General features: G+C 28.9%; 1 protein-coding gene across 1 annotated transcript in view; it reads right to left on the reverse strand.

Moving 5' to 3' along the window:
- ths (thisbe) overlaps positions 1-21,006 on the reverse strand; it is a 104,305-nt gene extending 83,299 nt beyond the window's left edge. The window contains exons 1-2 of the mRNA XM_065513886.1: positions 20,826-21,006; positions 3,291-3,336 (exon numbers count right to left, since the gene is read on the reverse strand). Of these exons, the coding sequence (XP_065369958.1) occupies positions 3,291-3,336; positions 20,826-20,827 (48 nt within the window). The 5' untranslated portion in view covers positions 20,828-21,006. The remainder of the gene's footprint in view (positions 1-3,290; positions 3,337-20,825) is intronic.
- Between the last annotated feature and the right edge of the window lie 723 nt (positions 21,007-21,729).

Below are 21,729 nucleotides of genomic sequence, written 5' to 3' on the forward strand. Positions count from 1 at the left end.
CTTCAAGGCTGAAATCAGGTAGGGTGGCAAATAAAAGTTTGTCATTCTGTTTGTAATATTCTGGATCGTTATAGCGTGCATAGTCGTAGTTACGTCCAAGTAGCTTACATACATGAATGGCAGACAAATATATCCGCTATTGTCCAACATGGGCCCACAAATATCTGATATATAAGAAAAACCACGACTATCTCGATTTGTTACTCTGTTTTTTCACCAAAAATTGTTTTTTATATTTTTCTTAAAGAATAATTTGGTGAAGGGTAAATAATATTCGGCACAAGATATTGCACTCTGTTTTTATACCCTACACCACCATAGTGGGGAGGGTATAATGCGTTTGTGCAGATGTTTGTAACCTTAATGTATACCGATCGACTTAGAATCACTTTCTGAGTCGATTAAACGATGTCCGTCCGTCCGTCTGACTGTTTGGCTGGCTGTCCATGTAAACCTTGTGCGCAGAGTACAGGTCGCAATTTTGAAGATATTTCGATTATATTTGGTATATATAATTTTTTCGGCTCAAGGACGAAGCCTATTGAAACTGGCTGAAACCGGTCCATTATTTCACCTAGTCCCCATACAAAAGTCCTCTCGAAATTGGACTTTATCGGTCATAAATGTTTAATTTATAAAGGTATCTCCACAAATTGCGCTCCAAATAAATTTTATATATTCGAAATTCGTGTCACCAAATTTTGTTACGATCGGTCCATAATTAGTCATAGCTCCCATATAGACCCGCTTCCGAAAATCACTTTAACGTGCATAAATCACTTAAAAATGTTGGTATACACACAAAATTCAACATAAATAACTTTCATATAGACATAAATCACACGACCTAATTTCATGGTGATGGGTCCATAATTGGTCATAGCTCCCATATAAGGCCCAGTTCCGAAAATCACTCAAAAATATAAATGATTGAAATTTTAAAAGAAAAATGTTTTTGCTCTTTTACTTAGTGTAGGGTATTATATAAGTCGGGCTTGACCGACCATACTTTCTTACTTGTTTTTTTTGGATTTGTTTTGAATAACAGAAATTGAAGTAAACAAGTTTATTTATGATGAAATTAATCGAAGAATATTTCCAACCGACCAAAAAAAAAAAATACAAACTTCGCAAAAGCGAATAATTCTCTGACAAGAATGTTCGACCAACAATCAAGAACAATTTTCGTTAATTTTAAAAAAGGAAAATCCGAAATAATTGTAGAGAATTATTAAAAAAAAAGAATCTTTGTAATAGTAAATGAATCTGGATTGCTATTGCTAATAATTCGTGATTGATATCGTACTCGATCATTCGGAAATTTTATAAAGATCGGTCTTACCACCCATATTGACAGCATTTCCGAAAAATTCTTTAAAGCGATTAAATCTCTTTAAATTATAAGCAATCATAAGAAAGTTTCATATAAGGGAGATTTTACGTCAAGTGAACCAACTTTTAAAATCGATGTCTTCCGATCGGAATGAAATTAGACCTATTGGATAGTAATTCAGACACAATTTTTCAAGAACTCTCGGAGTTAGAGGGGGTCAAAATTTGACATTTTGGCCAAACATGTAATTTTTCTCATCCATGTAACTTATTACCTATTGTTCTTAGCAAAATGTGTCCCAAATAGTTTAGATCAACCTTTCGAAAAAAAATATTTAAAAAAAAAAAATTTCAATATTTTTTTTCCGAAATCAAAAACTTTTTTGATTTTTTTTTTCAAAATGGGCCCTTATTTTTTCTTAAAATAAAGCTTAGATATTTTCCTTGAGGACCTATTTGGTCGTTTAGTGGGATGCGAGTTCGATATCTATCAAAAAAAATGTTTTGTAACTCAAAACATGCTTTTTTTGCAAAATCAAAAACTTTGGTTACTTTTTTTTCGAAATGGGCCCACTTTCAACAGAAAGCTCAGATATTTTCCTTGAAGACCTATTTAGTCGCTTAGTGGAATGCCAAATATGCAAAATATGCAATTTTTGATTATTTTTTTTAATGGGCCCTTTTTTTTAATTTTTTTTGCTGAAAAGAAAGCTTGGGGCTATTCCTTTAAGACCTATTTGGTTGCTTAGTGGGATGCGAGTGGGTTATATAGCAAAATAAATGTTTTGTTACTCAAGATATACAATTTTTGATTTTTTTTTTGCAAAATCGAACTTTTTTCCAAAATGGGCCCTCTTTTTTAAATTTTTTTTTGCTCAAATGAAAGCTTAGGTCCATTACTTTAAGAGCTTTTTGGTCTCTTAGTGGGATGCACATTTTTGTTACTAACACATGTTTAGAGTTATGTACTTTTTCACTAACACATGTTTAGAGTTAGGTACTGCTGTCAAAGAGTCGGACTACTTGGTATACTTTGGTATCAACCATATATATGGTTACAGTAAACAAGTATATGTTTGTGACAACAATTTATATGATGAAGGACTTACCATATTATGTTGCTCTCGGCTTATGGATATCATAATCTGAGAACAACATATTATGATAAAATTATTCATCATAAAAATGATTGTCAGAAACATATACTTGTTTACTGTAACCATATATGGTTGATACAATCATGTAAATCATGTGTCATTCTCATATTATTATAGCGGAGCTATAGCGGGGTCGATATAGCCATGTCTGTCTGTAAGTCTGTATGTTGAAATCAACTTAACGTAGCCCTCAAATAACCTACATACATGATCAATATATGCGCTATAGAGCCGGTTCGGTTGCTATTTAAAATCGTGAAAATGGGTCCACAAATGGCTGAGATATGAGGAATAAATCAGGACAACCACGAGTTTTGAAGTTATTAATATAGACAATATGGATATCTAATATTTCAAAGACCTTTGCAACTGCGTAGTCGGACTTATAATGGGTCAATATCGGGAAAAATACTTTTTAATCCGAATTTTTTTTTTACAATTATAAAAAGATTTTGAAAAAAAAAATTTTTAACTAATATACATTTCCAAATTTTTTTTAAATATGTACATACATATTTAAATGAAAGCATAAAAAAAAAATTTTAATATTTTTTAATTTTTTTTTTTAAATACATATTTAAATGAAAACATAAAATTTTTTTTTTTTAATTTTTATTTACCTAAAGATATTTAAAGTATTTATTTTAAAGTACAATTTGATGAAGATTATCTAGCTCTCTTCTTTGTTTTTGCTTATATCTCGAAAACTCTATATGGTTTTGAGAAAATATCGCTACATTTGTCTCAATTCTTCTACCTTATTTATTTTGTATTTTTTTATAATTTCTTTTTAGTACTCACCATCAGGAGGTAAATAATCTTGGCATAGACCATAAGCTGTAGTAACCTGTAAGTAGAATAAAACAATTTTGAAATCAGTTTATTATAGCAAATACATAAATTTTAGTTTAAAACATTACAAATCATACAATTTTGTATAATTTATACCGATATAAATCGGTTTCGATTTACAGAACAGGGGGTATTAACTAACTAATGTTTACATTTGTTTATTATACCCTTCAACTCTGTGAGTTTGTCATTCCGTTTGTAGTTTCCACAATATAATTTTCAGACCCTATAAAGTACATACATATATATATTCTGGATCCTTATAGATAGCGGAGTCAATTAAACCATATCCGCCTGACTGTCTGTTGAAATCAACTTTCCATATCCCCCAAATAACTTACATACACGATTCATACATCAATATCTCCGGAATTCTTCCGGCTCGGTTGCTATTTTAAATCGAGAAAATCGGTCCACAAATGGCTAAGGTATAAGGTAAGGCCAACCTCGATTTTTGACCTATATCTTGATTACTAAGTCATTAATATTGACAATATGTATATCTAATGATAGACATTTCAAAGATCTTTGCAACGACATATATAAGACTATAGTAAGTAGGACCTACAATGGGTAAAAATCGGAAAAAATATTTTTTAACCCGAATTTTTTTTTGCTAAATATTAAAAAAACAAAAAAAAATTTTAAAATTTAAAAAAAAAAATTTTAATTTACAAAATTTTAAAAAAACAATTCGAAAATTTTTTTTTTCCAAAAAATGAAAAAACAACTTTCGAAAAAAAAAAATAAATTTTGTTTACCTAAAATATTTAAAATTTTTGTTTTGAAGTATAATTTGGTGAAGGATATATAAGATTCGGCACAGACGAATATAGCTTTTTTACTTGTTATATAATTTTTTTTCACCAAAAATAGTTTTTAAATATTTATCTTAAAGTATACCTTAGTGAAGGGTGTATAAGATTCGGCTCAGTCGAATATAGCTATCTTACTTGTTGTGTACTACTATTAATTTCCAAGAAATAATTCAGTATTTTCTAGTAAATATTTGTTTAAACTTCGTTTAAAGGTTGATTATACTGCAATATTTCTTTAACTTATCAGGTAGGTTGTTGAACTTTTAAGTTTTTAAATTGATTGAATTCATTTCAAAAGTTAATGTCATGATTATATTAGCTAAAAGTGCAATAGGTTTAAATAGCTATATAAATGTACTTCCCAGAAGATGGAGATAGATTTTAATGAATCACATGTGTCGGAATTTTGAAATTTTTGATAGCGAAAAATTGTATTCTTTATTAAGAAATGTCCGGAATTAACAGAAAAAACTTTTTGTTATTCAAATATTATTTTTAACGAAATCTATGGTGAATATCGTATAATCCCTTAATAATCCAAAACTTTTAGTATCCCAATCCAGAGAAATTATAACAATTATTTTTATTCCAAAAAAATATATTTAAAAAAAGCTCATATCTAAACTCAACATAAAAACCATTTCTTCCTTTTTCGTATTCCGCTTGCCATAATAGTCATAGATGTTCATGCGATAATCACCCGGCCTCAAATACGCCGGTATACCATTCGCCTCCAAACGCATGTTACGTATATAATAACGGCCCTAAAAATACAGCAAAAATTTAATACTCATATTTTCAATTCATCAAGTGCAAGGTTGGCTACGGTTAACCTTTCTTTATTCTATAAAATTATGGTTACCTTTTAAGGATTAGTTAGCCAACCTTGCTAAAATCAAGAACAACTCTTACAATTGGCACTGGACAATTCTCCATGAGATTGCCATACTTTAAAACATTTTTAAACCAAATCCGTATCAAAGTCTCACGAAACGCTTCATTTAACAATTTACACATTTCGAAATCCTGCACAAACAAAGTCTGATACCTTTTCGAATTGTGTATTCTAATTTGGGTTTCAATATTGGTTCGCAGGCCATAGCGCAAAACACGTTTAGTATGCATTTCCACATTAATCGTGCCATTATCAATCCAGGCTGTGGCATTACTAAAATATTTGCCATTAAATTTCACCTTAGTATCCGAGAAATTCATAAAGCGATCTGTTTTAAAAAAATTGGAAATTAAAGATCTTTAGAAAGCTGCATATACTCAAGAACTTACTCATTAAGTTGGCTGCATTTATTTTGGTCGTTAACAAGTCTGCCCAAATTAAAATTAACAGCGTTAAGACAGCTGATCTAATCATTATAAATACTTTGTATGTTTACGTAGTTGGTTGGTTGGTTGGTTTGGCTATAAAATGTTTTAACTTTTAACATTACCAACATAATAAATCAAATTTGCATATTTAAGGTGTATTATTGATTTGATTTTATGCGCCCTACTGTGGGTAGTGAAAGTTACAAATCAATGTGTATTAATTTCACAGCTGTTTATTTTAATGTTTAAATTTGCCCTTAATTGTGGTTTAATCTCGATTAAGTAAATGCCAATGGGTGGGCGATCTGCCAGTGTCGGTCGTCTTAAATTACTTGGTGTTTTGTTAGTGACAGCCTGTCCTCACTTGGAAAGGTGACAAGAGATGATCGTGTTTACAGACTTGTTTATGTATCTCTGAGATCGCTTAATGTTTGAACAAAAGCTTTCAAAATGCTAATAAAGTGTTGGCATTTGACACCCGTTGACTTTTGTTTTTTTTTTTTAATTAAATGAACTATTAGGCAATGTTTGAGTTAAGTTTCAATGATAAATAGTTTGAGGTTTTTGAAATGCATTGCAAAATTGGTTTTATTATGATCAATGCAAGTAAATTAATGTTTTGTGTTTTTAAGTTTTAGGATTAAAGTGAAAGTTTGTAAAGTTTTTGGAATGTGTTTACTAAAAGAAAATTAAATACTATAAAATTTGAAAGACATCACCAATTATAAACCGATCGTCTACAAACGATCGTCAAAAGATTTAGTAAACAGTTTTGGGCATACTTGAAGTAGAACTAGAACAGAACTAGAACAGAACTAGAACTAGAACAGAACTAGAACAGAACTAGAACAGAACTAGAACAGAACTAGAACAGAACTAGAACAGAACTAGAACAGAACTAGAACAGAACTAGAACAGAACTAGAACAGAACTAGAACAGAACTAGAACAGAACTAGAACAGAACTAGAACAGAACTAGAACAGAACTAGAACAGAACTAGAACAGAACTAGAACAGAACTAGAACAGAACTAGAACAGAACTAGAACAGAACTAGAACAGAACTAGAACAGAACTAGAACAGAACTAGAACAGAACTAGAACAGAACTAGAACAGAACTAGAACAGAACTAGAACAGAACTAGAACAGAACTAGAACAGAACTAGAACAGAACTAGAACAGAACTAGAACAGAACTAGAACAGAACTAGAACAGAACTAGAACAGAACTAGAACAGAACTAGAACAGAACTAGAACAGAACTAGAACAGAACTAGAACAGAACTAGAACAGAACTAGAACAGAACTAGAACAGAACTAGAACAGAACTAGAACAGAACTAGAACAGAACTAGAACAGAACTAGAACAGAACTAGAACAGAACTAGAACAGAACTAGAACAGAACTAGAACAGAACTAGAACAGAACTAGAACAGAACTAGAACTAAAACAGAACTAGAACAGAACTAGAACAGAACTTGAATTGGAACTGAACTGGAACTGAACTGGAACTGAACTGGAACTGAACTGGAACTGAACTGGAACTGAACTGGAACTGAACTGGAACTGAACTGGAACTGAACTGGAACTGAACTGGAACTGAACTGGAACTGAACTGGAACTGAACTGGAACTGAACTGGAACTGAACTGGAACTGAACTGGAACTGAACTGGAACTGAACTGGAACTGAACTGGAACTGAACTGGAACTGAACTGGAACTGAACTGGAACTGAACTGGAACTGAACTGGAACTGAACTGGAACTGAACTGGAACTGAACTGGAACTGAACTGGAACTGAACTGGAACTGAACTGGAACTGAACTGGAACTGAACTGGAACTGAACTGGAACTGAACTGGAACTGAACTGGAACTGAACTGAAACTGAACTGGAACTGAACTGAAACTGAACTGGAACTGAATTGGATTTCAACTGGAACTGGAACTAAAACTGATTTTCAATATCACTTCTCATGACTATATCCCTAAATCGCTATCTAAAAGGCAAAAAGCCAGTATATCTACACTTTATTCGGTGGTAAATGAAAATTGCATGAAGTTTATAAAAAGAAGAGTGTTTTTGTCCATCTAAATAAATATATAAAAAAAAATGCTGCCCTTTATAGGGGTAATTAAAGTTCGTTATTGTTGCACGGAAACATGTTTATGCCTGCCTTCAATTACTTTGTTTCAAATTTAATAATTTATTATTGTAGTTTTATTGAATTTTTGTTTTAATATTACTATGTATGTATATTTTTATTACTGTCAGCACAAGTACGGTAATTGAAAAAGTCATTAGTAAAAGCATCAATTTATATTAATGTTTTTTCATAGTCAGCCTATTATTAATGATAATAAAATAGCGGTCATTATATTCAGTTTGCAGTGCTGAAATCGATTTATATAAATAATAATACAAATCGAATGGAATGGTTTTAAAATGTGGCTGGCTTAGGCAGAGGTTTAAAGTGGCAATTCTTCACATTACATAATTTAGAAGTCCTGTTCTTTTTAGCTTATATTTCCAATAATGTATTTCAAAGTTTCAATACTTTCTGTCGCTGGTTAGTTAGATTGGAATGGTAGTAAATTTGACCTGACACGCGCTAACAATTGTTTCTAATATTATTGACGTCACTAACCCTGATATTTCATAATTGTTTACAAAATATTGAAAATAAAACCCGTCCACTAATGACACCATATCAAAAATCAATTAAATAAATACTAAAATATTAACAACTTAATATACATACATAGCTGTATTAAAAGTAAAAATTTACAAATTCATACACTTCCTTCATTATTAAATTTACTTAGTTTTTGTTTTGTTGTATATTATTTTAACTACTACCACTTACATTTTTTTTACTATTTATTTTGAATTTTGTTGTTTTTGCACGAGCAACCAACCAACCACTTCATAAAATATTTAAATAGTTTTAACAAATTTATTTCTGTTTGACATTAATTGCTCTTTATGCAGTCAACTAAAAAGAAAGAAGTCTCACAAAAAACAAAAAAAAAATCGTCAAAACAAACAGTTTTCAAATATCTAGTTGTATTTACAATAAAATTTAAAAAAATTTGTCTCCAAACGTTGTCAAAATGTAAGCAGGCAGGCAGGCAGTCAGCGTTTGTCTTTAAATGCTGCATCATCATCATCATTTTGTATGTCATCAACGTCATTTCTGTAGTCATCAATATTGCAAAACTGTCGACTAATTGAGTTGTTAGCCACCACTCTTCCACTCTAAACACACTGGTCAGTGAGTTAGTTGTGGCTTCCACAACTAACTTCTTTGCTGCGTCTTCTATCATGTTGAGGACAACCGTCCATAGCAATGATGTCAATTGTAGCAAAATAATATACATACTTACTACTCCTATATGTACAAAAAATAGATATGTATGTAGGAATAACAAATTTTACGTCAATTTGTTTAGGAATATAATAATTGACGTTTGGAAATGTCACGTAGTTTTTCGTTCTTAAACGAGAACATTTCGTACGTGTCGTTGGTTCGTTTCATACCTCGTCGCATGATGTGACAGTGTTTTTTTTATGTAACTTTAGACATTTCATTAAATTTGACAGGAACTTATTGAATACTCAAAAAAAAATATTCATTCGTACATTGTTGTTGAAGTTATTAAAGTTTATCGAATTGAAGATTTGAAATGGTAAAGTTATAATAAATATTTGTATGGGAATTACAAAGGAAAAAATCATAAAATTGATTAATTTATATATTTTATTTCAATGGAAACTTTTTTTAGATATTTCTAAAGTTGGATTTCCAAAATCGGATCAGTTTTATTTCAAACTCTTCATTCATGGACTTTGTAGCTAAAAAGAAACCTGAAGTTAGTTATTAGACAAAATCTTGTATAAAGATATAAGAGTAAATCGAGTCCAATTAAAATGATCGGTGATCTTGCGGAATTTTGGAATTCGAGCTTCAAATTCGAATTCAGAGATTCCTTAAACACGAGAGTGGCGAGTTTGAAGTGACTTCTGTGTACGAGTACTTTCAAAAATGTAGTATTTCTACTACCTTTTTTTCGAAATAGTAGTAGAAATACTATTTTTTTAAAAGGTAGCAATTCTACTACTTTTTTTTAAAAAAATAGTATTTCTACTACTATTTCGAAAAAGTAGTACATTTTAAAAAGTTAGTATTTTTACCACTATTTTAAAAAAGTAATATTTTTACTACTATTTTAAAAAAAGTAGTATTTCTACTACCTTTTTTTAAAAAAAGTAGTATTTCTACTACCTTTTTTTAAAAAAGGTAGTATTTCTACTACTTTTTTTAAGAAAGTAGTGGTTCTACTACCTTTTTTAGAAAAAGTAATATTTCTACTACCTTTTTTAAAAATGGTAGTATACGTACTACCTTTTTTAAAAAAAAGTAGTATTTCTACTAACTTTTTTAGAAAAAGTAGTATTTCTACTACCTATTTTTTTAATAAAAGTAGTATTTCTACTAAGTTTTTTTACAAAAAGTAGTATTTCTACTACCTTTTTTAATAAAAGTAGTATTTCTACTACCTTTTTTAATAAAAGTAGTATTTCTATTACCTTTTTTTAAAAAAAATAGTATTTCTACTACCTTTTTTTTTAAAAAAATAGTATTTCTACTACCGTTTTTTTAAAAAAGGTAGTATTTCTACTACCTTTTTTTTAAGAAAGTAGTATTTCTACTACCTTTTTTAGAAAAAGTAGTATTTCTACTACATTTTTTTAAAAAAGTAGTATTTCTACTACCTTTTTAAAAAAAAATAGTATTTCTACTACCTTTTTTAGAAAAAATAGTATTTCTACTACCTTTTTTAAAAAAAGTAGTATTTCTACTACTTTTTTGTTTAAAAAAAGTAGTGTTTCTACTACTTTTTTGTTTAAAAAAAGTATTATTTCTACTACTTTTTTGTTTAAAAAAAGTAGTATTTCTACTACTTTTTTGTTTAAAAAAAGTAGTATTTCTACTACTTTTTTGTTTAAAAAAATTAGTATTTCTACTACTTTTTTGTTTAAAAAAAGTAGTATTTCTACTACATTTTTTAAAAAAAGTAGTACTTCTACTACCTTTTTTTAGAAAAAGTAGTATTTCTACTACCTTTTTTTAAAAAAGTAGTATTTCTACTAAATTTTTAAAAAAAAAGGTAGTATTTCTACTACCTTTTTTTAAGAAAATAGTATTTCTACTACCTTTTTTAAAAAAGTGGTATTTCTACTACCTTTTTTTTTAAAAAAAGTAGTATTTCTACTACCTTTTTTTTAAGAAAGTAGTATTTCTACTACCTTTTTTAGAAAAAGTAGTATTTCTACTACCTTTTTTTAAAAAAGTAGTATTTCTACTACCTTTTTATAAAAAAGTAGTATTTCTACTACCTTTTTTTAAAAAAGTAGTATTTCTACTACCTTTTTTTAAAAAAGTAGTATTTCTACTACTTTTTTAGAAAAAGTAGTATTTCTACTACCTTTTTTTTAAAAAAAGTAGTATTTCTACTACCTTTTTTTTTTTAAAAAAAGTAGTATTTCTACTACTTTTTTAGAAAAAGTAGTATTTCTACTACTTTTTTATAAAAAGTAGTATTTCTACTACCTTTTTTTAAAAAAGTAGTATTTCTACTACCTTTTTTTAAAAAAGTAGTATTTTTACTACCTTTATTTAAAAAGGTAGTATTTCTACTACCTTTTTTTTTAAAAAAAAGCTATTTCTACTAATATTTTAAAAAAGTAGTATTTTAGCTACCTTTTTTAAAAGAAGTAGTATTTCTACTACTTTTTTAAAAAGTAGTATTTCTCTACTACTATTTTAAAAAGTAGTATTTCTGCTAGTTTGTAAAAGGTAGTAAGTATGTCTACTAGTTTTTTAAAAGGATGTCTTTCTGCTACTATTTTAACAAGTGGAATTTCTACTACTATTTTAAAGAAGTATTTTTTCTACTACTTATTTAAAAGGTTGTGTTTCTACTACCTTTTTAAAAAAAAATAGTATTTCTACTACCTTTTTTAATAGGTAGTATTTCTATTACTTTTTAAAAAGGAAGTATTTCAACTACTATTTTAAAGAGTAGTGTTTCTACTACTGTTTTAAAAGTTAATATTCCTACTAGAATTAAAATGTAGTATTTCTACTTTTGTTTTTTTAAAAAGTAGAAAAAGTAAAATTTTAAGCATTCAATAAAAATATACGGTTCATTAATGGTTATGAGCTGCGGTTTCAATGGAGTTATGTCGGATATGCTGGTATTTTGCGCATCACTTCCGTACTTCTTTCACATTAATGAATATCAGATTATTTTGCCATTTAGAAATTCATATGGGATCGAACTCGGAATTTGTCTGTAATGAATAAGTTGGTGCTTCAATTAATATCTTGCAGCTTTTAGATCGTGTATTATTGGGTGTATTATTGGGATTTACAACAGCTGGCGTATCTTTTGAATGCGGTTTTTAAGGTTTAGAAGTGGTAATTTTGACACGAAACACTTTTCTCTCTCTAAACGTCTTCCCAGAAACTTGATGTGTACCACCAAAGCAATACCTAGCATGACTAGGGCGTATTCCCCTGAATGTTATTTCAACATTAAAACAATCTTAACATAACTTTCAAAATGTCTGGTAAAACATTTGTTGCAAATTTTATCATTCCTAAATATTTCACACAAATTCGCTAAACGATTGTGATTTTTTTTGTTTGCAACGCTAAATTGACAACATCGATTAGTTAAAATAAAAAATAAAAGGAAAAAAATTGTCAATAGTTTATAAAATCATACACATGTGCGCGTAAAATGTGTACAATGCATATAAACATGTAAATATAAATAAAATATTGAGAAAAAAATTCAAATAATAAAAAAAAATATTGTAATTTTGTGTGGTACGAATGGACACAGCGTGAAACATATAACAAATGACAGGCCAAGCAAAGCAATGCAAAGCAGGCTTGTTTTATACGTTCAACACTATTAAGAAAAAAAGTGTTTTTTTCGTAGTTGTTGTTATTATTGTTGGCGTCACAGAGCATGTAATAAAACAAAACCTGGCATTTAGAAACAAGGACGGACGAATGGACGGACAGACAGACAGACAAAGAGACACTTATAAGCCATACACGATCAATCGATCTCTTTAACCGTAAAACAGTGCGTCTAATCCTAATAAAATTTGCCAGGCAGCCAACTCAACTAAACAGCTACTAACTGCTTTGCATGGCACTGACACCAACTGCAACATGCAACGAAAGATAGAGGAAAAAATAAACATAAGATGACGATGACGACATCTAAGTAACAACCAAGGAACTAGTGAACGAGTGAGTGTACGAACGATGGATAGATGGATGGATGGTTGGTTGGATGTGTACAATGTAGATTTTCTTTCATTTTTACACGTCAACGTCGTCGTTATTCGCTGTCATTGCAGCTTAAAATTTATCAGCAAATTAATAACGTTGTTTTGCATACAAAAATACACACAAACACTCACACACACACAACTAGGACGAGTACGAGTCAAGATGCAGGTATACCTCATGCCTCATGCATCACGTAGCAGTTGCAAAGTTATTTAGTGTTAGCGCTGCAGTAGTTGTACACTGTCTAACACTACAACATTCTTTAAATAGTTGCAACAAACATTGTGGTAGGCAGGCAACACAAACACAAACACTCTCTTAACTTATTGTTGTAACTTTTAGATACATATTTCCATATTGTACATTCACATGTTAGATGAATCATTTGAGAAAATCTTTGAGCTTTATTTGCCTGACAGTGGACAGTGAGCAGTGACTGACTAACTGACTGACTAAGAGTACTTGTGTTTGGTTGGCTGCCTGCCTCACTGATCATCAGTTGGTTGGTTGGTTGTTTGTTTCATTTTCACTTTAACAGCCACAACAAAAAATTAAACTAATCTCTTTCGCATCATTTCCTAAACATGTTTTTAATAAGTTTTTCTATAATTTAATTAAGTTTTACTCTGCCTATTTTCTGTATTTTTGTTGTGTGTATCACATGAAAATCTCAGTCTACAAGCTGGACGATTAAATGTATGGATACATGTGATAATTGGATGATTAGTATCTGGCGAGGATTAACAAACACTAAGTTGCTTTTACGAATATTTGATTTGAGTCTCTGCTTAGACACGTTAATGCGAAAGGACACTGTGAGAATAGCAATAAGAAGGTGATGCTGATGATGTTGGAGCCATGTTATTGTTTGATTTATTTAATTGTGTGTTTAATGTTTTAAATGTGCGTCTAACCCAAAGGAGTATATTTAGCAAATGTGCGGCAACAAATAGTAATTCATTATATTTTCATCTTTTTCCAAGGTTTTGGTTAAAATTTCAAGATAAAAAGCCTTATAAAAAGAGGAATTTTGACAAACAAAACAATTCATTTCGAAATTTGGAATAGAGGAACATTAAATAAACTCTTTTAATTAATGATTAGAAACCTTTACTCCCTAAGGATCAGTAAGAACTTTAGCAGAGATTTTGCACATCTCAGCACATTGGCATACGAAGATCACCTTAATGGTGAAAGGACATTTTGAACATTGAATTTATTACCAACAACAATTTCTCGGCTGGTAAAACTTTCAATAATATTAGGCATGGCATCGAATTTTTCCCAAAAAGAAACTGATTTTTAATCAAACAAACCAATTTCTTAGCAAAAATCTAATTGTCTAACAAAATTTAGATTTAGAGTTTCACAAAAAAAAGAGTTTTTATCAAAGAAATATATTTTTCAGCAAAAATCAGTTAAAAAAATATTTTCTGTCAACAAAAAATAAAAGAACATTTGTCATATAAATAAATCAGAAGCATAGAGAATAGACATAGAGCGGAAACTCTGCTGTCAAAGACCTAACTCAGTTGTCAAAAACCTAAGTGGTGAGAATGTATTAGTAGAAAAAACTATATGAAAACAAAAACAACACTGGTATGTGTGATTATTTTTAGAAATTTTTTCTTTGAGTTTTTTCTAGTTTCCGCTATATGTTTCTCTATGGTCAGAAGTACTTCCAGATATCTTTTTTTAATAAATTTGTGGTCGAAAATCGAGGCAGTTCTGGGTGTAGATAAATACACATACATACATCGCAAACTCTCCTGTCGAAGACCTAACTCAGTTGCCAAAAGCCTAAGTGGCAACAGAGCCGGAAGAATTCCCGATATATATATGAATCATGTTTGTAAATTATTTGGGGGCTACAGAAAGTTGATTTCAACATACAGGCGGACAGACGTGCATGGCTATATCGACTTCGCTATCTATAACGATCCAGAATATACATATATACTTCGTGGGGTCTCAAACGAAAAATATAGAAATTACAAACGGAATGACTAACCCTTGACACTCATGGTGAAGGGTATACAAAAAATACGTTTGAATAAATATCCAAATTGTTAGTCTATAAATGGTACACACAGAAAAGAGATCGGTTGGAAATCAGTTCCCATTCATTATTAAAAAACTATAAATTCAACTGAATTTCTATTATAGGTATTATAAAAACATAATTGCAACCGAATTAAGGTTCTGACAATACTAAAGTTAGTTATTATAACCGAATATACATTTACTTAAAATTATGGTATTAATTCGTCCACAATAACCGAATTAAATTCAGCAGTATACGCTCAAATTCCAAATATTAGTGGTTGTAATCGAAAAATTCGATTGTGATTTGAAAAATTCAAATTCGGTGTTCTCAACCGCCTACAATTTTTCTGACATTTACGTACATATGTATAATAAAATGTTTCAATAAAATAAATTAAAAACCAAGAAAAAATATAAATTCGACTAAATTTTAAAATAAAAAATTAACATTATCTGGTGGATATGAATGGGTAAGTCTTTACTATTGATCATTTCTCTAAATGCTATATATATGTGTTAACAACATATTTAAATACATTTTCAGGATTCATAACAACAATCATACGTTACAAGTTCTTAGGATACTATTCGCACCCGGATTAAATGTTCCGCTAAATAAAGCCTACCATGGTGTCCTTCAACAAAACTCAGATGAAAACTCAATAAATTTACTGTTGCAGTGGAATTTGTATCTCTTTTATGTAGAGAAATGGAGATATCAATAGAAGGCCAATAACATCAGTCAAGTTGCCGTTTACAAATCCTTACCAGAATAAATGTAGACAAGAAAAGCGTGAAGATCACATATTGTTTTTGTATATTACATACATTGTAATCTGTATTACATTGTAAACACCTTTGATTTTGGAAATAAATTGGAAAAAAATTATATTAGTTTTTGATTATTTCATATACAAATATTTTTTATATTAGTTACCAGTACTGATAAATTCAGTCTTGAGAATCGATTTGTATTATTTTTAGCAGTTGTGTGTATCATTAATTCAGCAATTGAATGATGTTGGTACCATATATTCTATTATATCAATCGAATTATATGATAGTACGTGCAACCGACAAAATTCGATTGGCGACAAATTCGGTTGTGATCACGAATCTGTTTTCTCTGTGTATAAATAATGGAATATCTCTATATTAATGTTGAATTTTGACATGACAAATATAGCGTTGTATGCGGCTGGAGACCTTTCAAAAGATTTCCGATTTTATATGTGTTATTTTGGGAGAATATATAAATATTTTCAAAAAACTAAACATTTTTTTTAAGCTGACTACACACAGAAAACAGATTGGTTGAAAATCGGTTGTAATTAATAAAATTTAGATAAGTTAATCAAGATTTTATTGTAATCATTAAATAACTATATATCTAATCTATTTTTTGTGTTTAACACTGTAAAATCGTTTTTGTAATTGAATTACGATTGCAATAACTGTAAAACGTCGGTTTGTGTCTTTACTAATATGATTTTTATTCATTCGAAAAAGACAATCAATATTATTAGGGTTTGTAATCGAAAAATTCGGTTCCGACATAAAATAATGAAATTATTGGTTTTATTGACATTTATGAAAAAATAAAATAAATTGAGAAACAGAAATAATTTATTTGTGTACAAATTTTGGGCAGGAAAAATTTAATTATAAACATTAATCAACATATGTTTATGTAACGGTAAGTTAAGTAACATCTTAGTGAATTTATTTCCCTAAATCTATGTCTGTTTTGGTAATGCCTTTTTTATATTATTTTAGTTGTTTTAATATGAATAAAAATCCTGTAATTGTAAACGAACAATCGTGTAAATATAAACCAGCGCCTAAACTGAAACTAGAGAATGTATAACATTAGAGAGGTTTCTATTACAGATCCGCTGCAGGTGGTTGTCGGCTATTGAACTGGTTGTGATAAAATCATCGTGTTTATATGAAAATCCTGAAAAAAGCCTGTGATCGTCAAGGCAAGACCAAGTTTCTATCTATGTACTTACATCAATTTGGAATGGAGGATTTAACTCACATCATACATAAAACAATTATAATTTATATGTATATATACAGATGTATCTTTGTTTAACTGTGTGCAAATTAAATAAACTACTATATTAAAAACAAAATCTAATTATTTTGCAATTAATTCACAATAGTCATTTATATGTACTTTCCCTTTAACCGAATTGTATTTGAAAACTGTTACGAGTACCATATATAATCAGTTATTCCAATCGAATTATGAGACAGTACTTGCAACCGACAAAATTCGATTGGCGACAAATTCGGTTGCAACAACGAATCTGTTTTCTCTGTGTAGCATTTAAAAATAAACTTTTTCTTTAAAGGGAATTACAAGTTTTGAGAACATTTCTGTCTTACTTTAAATAACCCAATTAAATTCTATTCTCATTTCCATAAAAACATTATAACAATAATTACAAATTTGAGTACCCAAAATAGTACTTTTATAGAGAGGAAATAGAGTCTAATATGATGTGTTAATATTGAAAACCTGTTTTTAGTACGAGTACTTTAATTTAAAGTTTTATTTCTTTAAAATTGTATCTATCTTAAACAAATATTTTAACATTTTACACCAACATTTTATTTCCAAGAAAAGTATTTTTTATGAAATTTCTACTACTTTTTCTATAAAATGTAGTATTTCAACTACTTTTTCTAAAAAGTAGTATTTCTACTACATAATTTTTCTATAAAATGTAGTTTTTCTACTACTCTTTTGAAAAAGTACTATTTCTACTACTTTTTTTAAAAAAGTACTATTTCTACTACTTTTTCTAAAAAAGTACTATTTCTACTACTTTTTTCTAAAAAAGTACTATTTCTACTACTTTTTCTAAAAAGTACTATTTCTACTACTTTTTCTAAAAAAGTAGTATTTCTACCACTTTTTCTAAAAAAGTAGTATTTCTACTATTTTTTCTAAAAAAGTAGTATTTCAACTACTTTTTCTATAAAAAGTAGTTTTTCTACTACTTTTTCTATAAAATGTAGTTTTTCTACTACTTTTTCTGAAAAAGTAGTTTTTCTACAACTTTTTCTAAAAAAGTAGTATTTCTGCTACTTTTTCTAAAAAAGTAGTATCTCTACTACTTTTTCTATAAAATGTAGTATATCAACTACTTTATCTAAAAAGTAGTATTTCTACTACTTTTTTAAAAAAGTACTATTTCAATTACTTTTTCTAAAAAGTAGTATTTCTACTTCTTTGTCTATAAAATGTAGTTTTCTGCTACTTTTTCTAAAAAAGTAGTATTTCTACTACTTTTTCTAAAAAAGTAGTAGAAATAAAAAAAGTAGTATTTCTACTACTTTTTCTGTAAAAAGTAGTATTTCTACTACTTTTTCAAAAAATGTAATATTTTTGAAAAAGGTGCAGCTCACGAACGTGTATCACTAGACCCAAACATATTTTTAGAGAAATTCACTTTTTTCATCTCCCTATGAAGTGAGTATGTATTTCTAATGTATTGGTACATACATATATTGATTCATATATATCGGGAATTAATTTACGATCTATGAAAATTGGTAGACTTCTTTCAGAAAATATTACATTCAAGTGTGATTATCACAAAAACCAGGGTAAATCATTAATTGGACTACAAGTGGTATGAGTAATATTTTTCATATTATTGCTACAAAATAGTCGGTAAACCATTAATTGGACTACGGGTTGTATGAGTAATATTTTTTTTAATTTGAAATTGCATGCTTTACAAAAGTTTTAATTAAACTGAGACAAGTTAAAGACATGGGGATTCGGATATATGAGATTTGTTCGTGATTTACACTAATAACTGAAAATATTTAAACAGTTGAAGGTTAAAGGTTTCTAAAATATGATATGAAAGATAATCTTGAGGTGAATTCACAAGAAACTGTTTTGTTATTTTTTTAGATTTTAAAGGAAATCTGTGAATAGCCTTAATATATGTTGGCTGTTTTCTTATAATCCTGTCGTAGAGCATATTCGATATTCGATAAGTGGCCAAACAACACAAGAAATTAATAAACTCATAAACATTTTTATAGATTAATGCTAATCCACAGCTGTCGATAAAGACAAAATTATTCATAAAACAAAACCATGATGAAGAAAAAACTGAATAAATAAATAATAAATAGTGGAAAATGTTGTTGAAAGTTTAAGCCAGCAGTAGTAGTATTTAAGCGGCTGTGAGTGGATGAGTGAGTTGAGTAGTGGACTAGAAAAAATAGTATGTTAATCTATAAAAATGTAATAAATAATAAATAATAAGTAACTGAATATATTTATCTTGTAATAAGCAGCCGATTTGGTGGCTGCTGTTGCATTATTGACTGGGTGTTAATATGAAATTCAATTTAGCTGCTGCTGAACATGCAACATGCCGCACCAAAAGTGTTGAATTACGGGTGTGAGTAAGTCTGGGTATGTCAAGTCCGTTGTATAAAAAATATGTTAACAAAATAATTGTGTAATTTCCTGTAAGCATGAAGTGAAGATTGTTTGTTTGTTTGTTGCATTTATAAATCTTAATAATCCTTATTTAACATAAACTCACACAATCAGCTTGTAAATCGATATGGAAATTAAAATGCGAAAAACTTTAACAATATTTCTTTATTTTTTATTTTTTTTTTTTGAATGGGATTTAAACACTTGTTTAGATTTGAAAAATTATAAATTCACACCTCTGTTAAGTGTCTGTATGTTTGTTTGTCTGTCTGCTGAGTTTGGTGTATGTGACATCTCCATGTTGTAGCTGCTAATTTAGTGATATTTAACGCTTAATAAATAACATTATTGAGAAAATTTATTTATTTATTTGACTCTTTTTTGCACCATCAAATAAATACATTTTAAAAATTCCATGATCTAATCGCACACATAGCCATGCATGTAGCTGCAACCAAATAACAAGTTTACATAATTTATTTACCAAAGTAAAAGCAAAAAACAAAAAAAAAAACATGTCGTTCAAGCCCGACCATTTAATATCCTACTCTGAGTAAATTTAATAAAAAATTTGTCTTTCAAAATTTCAAAAATTTATTTTCTTGAGGGATGATCAATTATAGACCGATCGCCATTAAATCTGATCGTGTGATTTATTTCTATATTTAACTAATTCAATTTCAATTCTTTCTGGATACAAATATTTTTAGTTGTTTAAGTTCACACACGTCAAGTTTACTTGAACAAATCTTGACTTTATAGAAGAGAAAGGAAGAGAGAGAGAGGAAGAAAAAGAGGAACATCTTTTCAATATCCTCTCCTCTCTCATCTACAAACTTGAGCAAGTAAACTTGACATGTGTGAACCAGAATTTGGGGACTAGGGAAAAATGTTGGCCGATTTTCATCATACTTTACATTATAATTTCAGAGTTCTTAGAGTTCTAATGCAAAATTTTATCAATATATCAAACAGAATTCCGAGGGACATTTGTATAGGGGCTAGATGACATCATGTATCGATCCATGCCCATTTTAAATACCAAACAAACCTTATCAACAGAGAGTTCATCAGCTAGCTCCCTACGTTTAGGCCCTATAGTGTTTTCAACAGACAGACAGACGGATGGACATGGCTAGATCGTCATAGAATCGTATGAGGACCCAGATCTGCGACAAGTACTTTCATGTGTTACAAACGTTATGACAAAATCAATATACCCTCCCATCATTTTTCAATGGTGGATATATAAAAAATATATTTCAAATATGCCATTAATTTCCAATAAAAGTTTTTGAAAATTTATTATTATTATTTTTTAGCTACCAGGTTCAATAAAATTTCAAAATTATTTTATGGCGTTTTAAGAAAATATTTAAATAGACATAATAATAAATAAAATAAATAAATAAGTGAATGAATGAAAAAGAATTGAATGAATACTTACATCGTATTTATTTGGCCTCATTGTACCCATTTATTTTGCATGTAATTTGGATTCGCATTCGGCTACGGTTTGAAAACTTTACCAGTCAACATTTAATTATTTTATTTTCTTTTCTTTAATTATATTTATTACAAATGCTAATAATTTGAATAATTTATTTATTTGTTATCAATTATTGTTGTGTTTCTTTTTTATTTATAAATTTATTATTATTATTATTTACTTATTTAATTTTTTATTTTTATTTTAATTTCATTTTCATTTGTATTTTGAATTTTATATATTTTGTTTACCAAATAAACTAAAAACGACAGACATTATTTAAGCAAGTGGAGAATTGTTTTGGAAGTGATATTATTTCTCCAAAGCTGGTAAATTAAAAAAACAAACAAATTTAATGCCTGACTGACTGACTGACCAACTGAGTGAGCGAATAAATGAACGAATGAATGAACGAATGATTGATTGATTGTCAAAATGAGTGACTGAATGCCAAAGATTTTTATAAATTTCGTAAAAAATAACTAATATTCATTCTCCATTAAATTGTTTGCATTGGCTGAAGGGTACGCCGAACATAAGCATCGTTGGGTCGTACGTACAGACATGTGTCTGACAAACTTTAAGCTGCAAGTTATTGAATCACATTATTCCGGCATGCGAATTAAACTTTAGTTATTTAAATATTTCAACAAAAAAAATACAATAAAAAATTTGCATACCAAGCATTTTTAACATGAAATTTTTAGTGGGTTTGTTTAACTAACTAATTATAATTAATAAGTATTGATTTAAAGCTGACTAGCAGTTAAAAATGTAATTTTTCTTTAAAGGGTAATTACAAGTTTTGAGAACATTTCTTTCTTACTTTAAATAACCCAATTAAACGCTATTCTCATTTCCA

The sequence above is a fragment of the Calliphora vicina genome, chromosome 5 (genome assembly GCF_958450345.1).
Source record: "Calliphora vicina chromosome 5, idCalVici1.1, whole genome shotgun sequence".
NCBI classification, from domain to species: Eukaryota; Metazoa; Arthropoda; class Insecta; order Diptera; family Calliphoridae; genus Calliphora; species Calliphora vicina.